The 9,383-nt window shown below is 49.1% G+C and overlaps 2 protein-coding genes across 2 annotated transcripts; both read left to right on the top strand.

The window, feature by feature from the left end:
- Window positions 1–83: 83 nt before the first annotated feature.
- On the top strand, window positions 84–4,076 carry DFJ58DRAFT_848695 (armadillo-type protein; the record flags this gene model as incomplete). Its single annotated transcript, XM_041393671.1, is given in 14 exon segments — window positions 84–211; window positions 259–826; window positions 870–1,166; window positions 1,186–1,511; window positions 1,562–1,823; window positions 1,873–1,899; window positions 1,925–1,947; window positions 2,000–2,133; window positions 2,225–2,411; window positions 2,465–2,739; window positions 2,795–3,274; window positions 3,295–3,636; window positions 3,693–3,763; window positions 3,796–4,076. Coding segments are annotated over 14 exon segments (3,401 nt in total), but the record flags the coding sequence as incomplete, so codon positions are not given.
- A 3,318-nt stretch (window positions 4,077–7,394) lies between these two features.
- Window positions 7,395–8,958, top strand: DFJ58DRAFT_750677 (uncharacterized protein). The gene is made up of 4 exons (XM_041387758.1): window positions 7,395–7,644; window positions 7,710–7,779; window positions 7,832–8,146; window positions 8,203–8,958. The coding sequence occupies exons 2-4, from the start codon at window positions 7,721–7,723 to the stop codon at window positions 8,732–8,734; spliced, it is 906 nt and encodes a 301-aa protein (XP_041235191.1). The 5' UTR covers window positions 7,395–7,644; window positions 7,710–7,720; the 3' UTR covers window positions 8,735–8,958.
- The last annotated feature ends 425 nt before the right edge of the window (window positions 8,959–9,383 follow it).

Below are 9,383 nucleotides of genomic sequence, written 5' to 3'. Positions count from 1 at the left end.
ATTGTCGACCGACTGGTCGAAGCTCTTAAGACTTCCGGCAGAACAAGTCCAAATAGCTGTTTCTGACTGTCTTGTCCCTTTAGTGAAGCTCATGGGCCCGGGCGTACGCAAGCTCGTTGATCACTTGTTTGAGGAGCTCTTCGATGGATCGAAATATGCTAGTCGACGGGGAGCTGCCTATGGTCTTGCAGGTACTATTAAGGGTTTGGGAGTAGGCGCCATGAAAGAATACGATGTCATCAACCCGCCTCCGGACAGCTGCTGAGGACAAAAAGCGTTTCGAAACGCGTCAAGGTGCAATGTTTGCATTCGAAACTTTGTCGAATACGCTCGGCACTATTCGAGCCCTATATCACATTTATCCTCCCCATTCTCCTGACCGCGTTCGGTGACACGACAGCAGACGTGCGCGAGGCTGCTCAGGATGCAGCAAGGGTAATCATGGGCAATATGTCTGGATATGGCGTCAAGCTCATTCTCCCTTCCTTATTGTCTGGTTTGGACGAGAAACAGTGGAGGTCTAAAAAGGGTTCCATTGAATTGATGGGCATGATGGCCTACTGCTCGCCCCGACAACTATCACTATCACTGCCCATTGTCATTCCACGCCTTACTGGCGTTCTGACGGATACCCATGCCCAAGTCAAAACTGCGGCCAACAAGAGTCTAAAGCAGTTTGGAGAAGTCATCAACAACCCCGAGATACAGGCGCTTGTTCCGACGCTACTAAAGGCGCTTGTGGATCCTGCGAAGACGACAAATGCTTTCAGCCCTCCTGAAAACATCATTTATCACTACATCGATCACTCCTCTCTGGCGCTGGTGAGTTGCTGCGTCAAATTGTTATTCTCATAACTTATGGCCCGCAGGTCATACCATTATCGAACGTGGATTGCGGGAACGAGGGACGGAGGGCAAGAAGAGAGCCGCTCAAATTGTTGGCAATCTTGCATCTTTGACGGACTCTAAAGATTTCGTGCCTTACTTGTCTTCGCTCTTGCCGTTGGTGCACCTCGTTCTGGTTGATCCCGTGCCGGAAGCACGCGCGACTGCTGCCAAAGCGCTCGGGACACTTGTTGAACGTCTCGGAGAAGCCCACTTCCCCGACGTTGTCCCCGGACTTTTGAGAACACTTAAGACCGACACCTCAGGTGTTGATCGACAAGGTGCGGCTCAGGGTCTTAGTGAAGTGCTATCCGGACTCGGCATGGAACGACTTGAGGGCCTTCTCCCTGACATTCGCCAATGCGCAGTCCCCTCGGAGTACCGTCAGGGAAGGTTTCATGTCTCTCCTCGTGTATCTACCGGCTACCTTCGGCGCTCGATTCCAACCACATTTACCGAAAATCATATCCCCCATCTTAAGTGGACTGTCTGATACGGAAGAATACGTCCGGGAAGCCGCTATGCGAGCAGGGCGGATGATTGTTACCAATTACTCCACCAAGGCGATCGACTTGCTCCTGCCTGAACTTGAGCAAGGCATGTTCGATGCTGGCTGGCGCATTAGGGTGAGTATTTTTTGCAACATATTTTTACAGGACCTTACCAAGATCATTAGCAATCATCAATCACTCTTGTTGGAGAACTATTATTCAAGGTATCAGGTATTAGTGGAAAGGCTGAAGTTGAAGAGGAAGAGGAAGTGGCCGAAGTTGCAGTCGCAGAATCTTCTCGCCGTGCGCTCACAGATGTTCTTGGAGAGGAACGTCGTAACCGTATTTTATCGGCATTATATCTTGCAAGACAAGATGCAGTCAACGTTGTTCGTCAGTCTTCTGTTCACATCTGGAAGGCGCTCGTGCACAACACACCCCGTACTGGTGAGTCAGCAGATGTGTTTAGTGGTCACAATTGACGATGACGACATAGTACGCGAAATTCTCCCGGAGCTTGTTAGTCAGTTGGTGAAACTGTACTCCAGCGAGGAGTTTCGAACAGCAAGAGGTAAGGTTATACGCCATGATCAAGTATCTATTCATTCACCCCTTTCTTCAAGACTGCCACTCGTACCACGGCAGAGCTCAGCCGCAAGTCTGGCGAGAAGGTTCTGGGCGAAATTTTCTCAATTCTCCATGCTAAGTCGCAATTCCTGATCGTACCCGCGAAGGTGGCCTCATGCTGTGCGAGGATGTAAGGACGCTTCGGCCTCCGCAGCGCCTCACGGTATTAGGGAGAGCAACCGATGCACAACGGATGGCCATGAAAACGAAATCATTAACAGGTCCGTGCCTCTCTGGTGGATGATGACGCTAGTGGTACGTTCGGCGGCCGCGAAGGCATTTGATGTACTTCAAGAACATCTCGGCGCGAAAGCGATTGACCAGACGATCCCCACTTTGTTAGAGGCTTTACGCCAGCCTGGTGCAAGCTCAGACACCGCACTTCAAGCCTTGAGGGAGGTCATGTCGGTATGGCATCGTCTTTTTCGTTTGTGAACGAGGATGTACTTACCCAGTTAAAGGTCCGGGCGTCTACTGTGTTCCCTGTTCTCATCCCAACCTTGATTGCCACACCTATGACGGTTTTCAATGCCAGAGCTTTGGCGTCTCTTGTCACCGTTGCTGGTCATGCCTTGAGCAAGCGCCTCATTGTCATCCTTGGAGCATTAGTAAAGGTTTTGGAAGAAGATCAAGACGATGGACTACGGAGCGCTATCGACGAGGCTGTGCGTGCACTTTTAGCCTCGATAGAAGACCCGGAGGGTTTGAACACCTTGATGTTGCTCCTTCTTGGGTGGTCAGTTGCCTTCGCTCTGTAAGCTTGCACATTTACTGATTGTCTTCTGCTTCAGGGCCAAGAGTGATGCGCCAAAACGGATTAGCTCCTGCAATCTCTTTGCAGTGTTCTGCGAGGAATCTGAGCTGGATTCGTCATTATACCGTGTTGACTGGGTTCGACAGCTTGTTTCTCTCTTCGATGACCAAGAGGTTTTAGTCCACACTGCGGCTTGGCAGGCATTTGATGTATTCGTCAAGTCAGTGCCAAAGGATGAGCTGGAGTCCCTCGTAGTCCCCTTGCGCCGGACGATCGAGAGCACTGGCGCACCTGGCCGATATGTTCCTGGTTTCAGTCTGCAAAAGGGAGTCGCACCCGCCGTCCCTATCATTATTGCTGGTCTCACGAATGGCAGCAACGAACAACGCGAAAATGCAGCATACGCTATCGGAGACTTGGTAGAACGGACGGAGGAGTCTGCTATCAAACCTTTCGTGGTGCCATTCACTGGGCCCCTCATCCGTGTTGCAAACAAGCCACCACATATCCTCCTGGTGTGAAGACTGCCATCCTCAGTGCACTGGCCTCGATGCTCGAGAGAATTCCCGGTCACGTTAAACCGTTCTTCCCTCAGCTTCAGCGCACATTTGTCAAGGCAATCAGCGACACGTCCTCTGCCGTCGTACGAACTCGTGCAGCAGATGCTTTGGGTATCCTCATGCACAGCCAGCCAAGAGTTGATCCTGTTGTTACGGAGCTTATTGCTGGTGCGAGATCCAGCGAGGAGGAGATTGCTGCTAGCTTCGTTCTTGCATTGTCGAACGTCGTGAAGAGTTCTTCTGCGCACGGTGGTATTGGAGATAAGGCTAGAGAAACCTGCATTGAACTTGTCAATGACGCATTCCGGGAAACACGAGGGTAAGTTTTATTGAGGATTGGGATTGATCTCGTGCTTGTGCTAACGAATCTCTTAGATCATTACGTTCAGGCAACAGCAACGTTGATAGCCTCATTGTCAGCAAACCCGCAATCACTGAAGCCGATTGTAAAGTAAGTGAAAAAAACACTTACATTTAGTTTCACTATTGACCGTCATCGCCAGTGCATACTTGATCTCTGGAACACCTCCATCAGCCCTAGCATCGCATGCCATCCTTGCTGTCCTATCTCCCGATTCGGACGACTACTTGGAGCCGGCAGCCACGCTGTTCGCAAAACTGGGGCTCTTACGCAGTGTAGCTCTGAAAGTCAAAGAAAGTGCCGCCAACGAACGCTCCACTATATCAAGACCTGCGAGAGCCAGAGACATATTGAAAAACATGGCAGTGGACGAAGATACCCTTGCCGGGATATTCTGATGTATTTTGGATGCGCGCTATATTGACGATCTCATGAACATTTTCTGCGATCCCTGTTACCAATGGGCTCGGGCTATCAAGCTTTTAAGTTTGGAATAAATGTCCCCATACTAGTTCAACAAGTGTAAAACACGAGAAGGCGGTTGCATTTGGAACCAAACTCGGACTAGTTAGTTCATATCCTGATGATGACCACTCGTTTAGACTGCATTATTCCTACATTGAAATTTGTGGGCTGCTCACCGAGGATTTGACCAGGCCCCGCGGATAATTATGGCTGACCGAATGTCAACATGTCATTTTGGTAGATATTTCATAACGCCGATACAGGAGGGATCACCCGCGGACGCATTGATTTAATCCAGCCCCGATACCTGGTCCTAAAGTGACGCACAACTGTCAGCATTCAAGGCATGTTTGCAAGTGAAATAATACACAATAATGCAAACAATTCAGAGAATATAACATTCTCACCCGTACCATGACCAAGAACAGATCATGCATGGGCGTATATAGACCCCGTGTCAACGTTTCAATTGTCTGGCCAAATCGATATGCCGGCTTCAATAGCAGAATTGAAAATAACCGATCACCGGAAGAAATGTTACTACGGACGTTATGCAATCCTGTCACGCAAAGTTCTGCATGTGCAGCTGACTTGAAGCGCTGCCTGTCAGCGTGCTACCAGCAATTCGGAAGCGGTGGCTGTATTCGAAGAGTGAGGCAATTTGCTCTCGCTGGCCATCAACAAAATTGAATGGACTATGGGCTCAGTCTGAGTGGCAAGGAATATCGATATGGGTATGGGACGAGTAACAGGTCGACCGGGACTTTGTGCCTGTGATCAAAACACTAGTAGGATATCAGTAGAATACTGAGCAAAGGCATGTAAGACGATGTCTTGAGTTTTGCGGACCACTGGAAAAGTCCTGAACCCACCCTCAGTGCATATCCAGCTGGGGACCGACAATAGCGTACCGAGTTGCTACAAGCGCACTGCTGGGGAAAGATCCAACTCCCCATTCAGTAGGGCGATATAGTGCTTACGCCCATCACGCTCCTGTATGATATCCAGCGCACTCGTAATGATTCACCTCATAAGGGAGGGAGTCTGGCACGCGTATGGGTTCTCATGTGGACTCGCGGAGTGCTGAAGGTCCTGGCGTAACGGCTGGCGTTTCGAATCAGCTGATTCGTGATCAGTCCATTCATCGATAAATAAAACTGTGAAGACCACTGGTAACAACGGAAGACCACCATAGAGCGAGGGAGCGATCTGTCCTAGAAATGCTTTCCAAACTGTAGACCAGTCGTATCCAGATTCTAATCTATAGTGTTGAGGTGTCAAAAGGCATGTAAGCGACGGTTACAACATACTTAGTCACGGAAATTGAGGCTCGTTTAGGTGTTTAACATGGTTTGAACAGCATTTGAATCTAGAAGGGGGGGCCTTGTAACGCTCAGCAAAAGCCTGACTCGAACTGGGTATTCTTGGGATGCGAACTTGCAAAACAATAACGTTTGACGGCGACACGTCGGCATGAAGACTTCAGAAGATAGATTTAGATTCGGAACGACGTTCTAAACGCTGCGGAAAGTCATCCAATGGTCAACGTTTCAACGACGTTAAACATCCGAACGTCAACCGCAATGACCAGTAGAGCACGTGACCTGGAAAATTGAGTGCCAGGCTGTGGCACCGGCGACCACGTCGAGCTGATGGTTCTGAGAAACCCAGCATACGCTGGTGAATGTCTGTTGTCGTTATTTCGTATATGCGTGTCTTTCCGATACATGAGTCTCGAAAGATGTTTGCTTCCTGCCCTCATCCCCGACACTCTGAAGCTCGCACTAGTCCGGTGGAAGCGCGCTGTAGACAATGAGATCTCATTCTCAATAACGTGTTTTGGCCTGGTCTCTTTTTGGCTGTCCCCCTTCTCCTCGCAACCAGGCATGTTTCCTCGGTCTCAGACACTGCGAAAAAATGGACATTGTGTGCGGAGCGCGTTTGACATCGTTCTGGACTTTTGCACATCATCCGTGGCACACTAGTAGGTGCGGCTGGGACCCTCACAAATCTGGTGGTTTTGACTACACTTTGGCGACATTCTACCCGTATCAATAGTGTCCTCGCAGCAGCCAGATGGACGCTTCGCCCGCTCTCTAGCACCACAATTCCTTTCACGGAATTGCTCTACGCACTGCAAGTATGCTCCTCCCCCAATAGGTATTGCTACAGCACGGGTAGTATAGCTACAGCACATATCCCCTGACAAATTCCGTTTTTTTTTCGACAAGGAATTTCCGGTGGCCTCCTACAAAGCTGCTGTAACCGTGACCGCGCCCAGACCTTCTATGCACCCTGCTGTTTCATCCCTTTCCGAACACGTCTTCCTGTATTTTGAGGACTTTGTTTTTATTTGTATTTCATTTTTTTCTCCGCTGTCAAACGGGGTTTCAGAACCAATGCGGGTGCTGTGAAATGCTGCATGGATTTCCAGAACACTACTAAGTTTAGGTGAGTCACGTTGTGGATGTTCGTGCATGCTTTTCGTTAATTCCTTACCCAAAATTCCAGTAGTCCTTCCTCGATCCTAAAAATTGTTCACATGCGGTGATTGGCTGGGTGAGTTACATCAGACATCGCCCCCAAAAGCTGTGCCACTAAAATATTAGCTTCATGCTGCCAATGCCAACCTTCCCTGCACCACGTCCCTAACCTAGTAGTCCTGATATGCGGCGCCGCTAGATCAAAATCTCGTGAAGTACCTAGGTTTCGAAGGCGGAGCCCGAGACCTGAGGAGTAACCTTAGCAACAAGTCAGTATTAAAATACCTGACTGCATGTTCCATCGACTCGAACTAGTATCAACCAGCGTCGCTACGAGTCGTACATCTATGGAACAAAATAATACCAACGATTCCTCGCAAGCTTAAGTGCAATGAACGAGGTGTGCACAGTCAGCTGCGTCCTTCGGCGTCCGTCTCGTTGATTTTGATCGATCTCCGTCGGAACAATCGATTTTCACAGAGGCCTCACTGTGGGAAGGAGCCTGCCGCAATGACCAGAATGAGGTTATCCGTAATCTTTTCTTCTGTTTCAGTGAAGTTGTGATTCAGGAAGCGGCATTAATCTCTTAAGCTTTTGGAGGAATTACCACCTCAATCACCATCAAGCTACATATCAACGTGATCATTTCGGAGATTTTCAAGTCTGCTTGCACAAAATGGACCCCGGGTTTTCTCGAACTACAGCAATTGCTTGCATGCCCCCCTTTGCAGGCGATTACTCGCGATATTCGGAGCACTTACGGCTGGCCACACCTGCCTGTTGTGGACGCCTTCTCCGAGCCTCGAATGCGTCTTACAATCAAGTATGGCATGCACCCGTGCTGGCATTCATCCTTGTTTGTATTGCAAAGGTACCAACTGACGTACAGTATAATGATTGCCAGTCATTTCGATACCTGGTCACACTAACTGGTTATAGATGCCCTCTCTAGTCGAGTCATCGGTCGCAAATCGCGGGGAACTTGTTTGGGACTGATCCGTGTATATTTTGTCACTATGTAAGCAACGCCACTTGGTTTACTAGGGTGCTGCAATCTTTTTTGCTTACCCGAACCTTTCAAAGATGGTCATTTAATGACCGCAGAACACATATCATCTCCCCCCATCCCCCCCATGAATTTTCCCTGGAACCAGTAAGTTATATGCTATGCAACTATTGCTTGCTCTCATCGCCCTATCATTCAGTATACCCAACCCAGATCAACTTGCGGCCGATCAAGACGGCCTCGATGACAACCTTCCACGATATTCAACACAGTTGGAATCCGTTTCCACATCCACATCCATTTCCCAGTCCTTGGCCATGTCACCACCACAAATTGCCTACTCTTACTCTACCACCACGATGCTTCCATCTGTTCCAAATCATGGCTCCCAGTGGAATAATACACCAAATAGCATCCAGTACTACAATACAGCATTAGAAGGTGTCACCAGCATCGGGTACTCCTCTTCTCCTGTAACAGGAAGCGGCTGCTCGTCACCATCAACATCCCAAATGTATGTTTTCGTTACCATGTATAAGTAGCTGTTTGCCCATAGTCACTCATACACAGGGCGTATCCGAATGGTCACTCTTCGTGGTCCACTACTCCCTCGCAGTATACCGCGGTTAATCATACGCCTTTGCCTTCCATCTTTGATCATAATATGTCCACCTCCGATTTCTCGCCGTACAACACCTTGCCATATCAATGGCAGACTCATACCGTCCTTCGGCCGGGACATCTAAGCTTGCCTTTCACGCCTATGATGCCTCCACCATTGGCAGTGGAATCTTCACGAGTAATACAGCCTCATGCAAGTCATGGCGAACAAATAGGCTACGCCTTATCTCCCCTCCTGTCCTGCCGGTGGCTAAACGACGATGCCGTTACACACTGCGAATTCATTGGGACATTGGAGGAATTAAAGACCCACTGTAAAGCCATCCATTTTACTGGCCCAACAGTAGTAAAGATCGAATGCCGATGGGAGGGTTGCGACTACTACAAACGCAATGACCCGACAGTTCGCGTCATGCGACGCGATACCATCTGGCGTCACATTTACGAGACCCACTTGAGGTTGAAGAGGGGTAGTATCTAGGCTTCCGCACCTCTTTGTATTGCAAGTTTGGTAATTCCTTGTGTTGCACCACCGCTGGTCGCCCCGTGTTTTCTTATGTCATGTTATGTTTGTTGTTCTCACTCCTCCTTGTTCTCATCGACCGTTCGCCATGGGTTCACTTTTTTCTTGTTTCAGTTTTTGTCCATTCAAAGTGTACTACTTTATGCTAGATAATGCTATCTAGTCTAGGGGCCCCGCTGGACTTCAGAGCACGCGAATGCCCAAGTGTGAGATGTACCCCCACCGGTTTGCCGTTCCCGCCGGCCGTTTTAGATGCGCCACTCCACAAAGATGAAGTGACCGGATGTATGTACGGTGAAGGCATTCGGTAACAAGTATAACACGTTTTCGAATATGTGTGAGAGGAATCTAAGTGGGTGAAGTTGTTAGTATGTGCACGGACGGCCATGCCGTGGAGATTCCTGAAGGTCGGGATGAATATTAGTGGGGATATCTACAACATATATAAGCACGAGATCCCGCCGGCGATGGCGTCTACCACGTCATGCTGTGTTGTTGCGCATCCATGCTCCATCTCCTTTTTGCAGCTCTTTGCTCAGAACCATGGCGACCTCTGCTTCATTTCACGGTTGTCAGTCTTCAAGCTTCAAGATGTATCAGATTGATA

The sequence above is a fragment of the Suillus subalutaceus genome (genome assembly GCF_016647625.1).
Source record: "Suillus subalutaceus strain FC151 chromosome Unknown DFJ58scaffold_343, whole genome shotgun sequence".
Lineage (NCBI taxonomy): Eukaryota > Fungi > Basidiomycota > Agaricomycetes > Boletales > Suillaceae > Suillus > Suillus subalutaceus.
The sequence above is the reverse complement of the archived record's forward strand: the minus strand, read 5'-3'. Positions and strand labels throughout refer to the sequence as shown.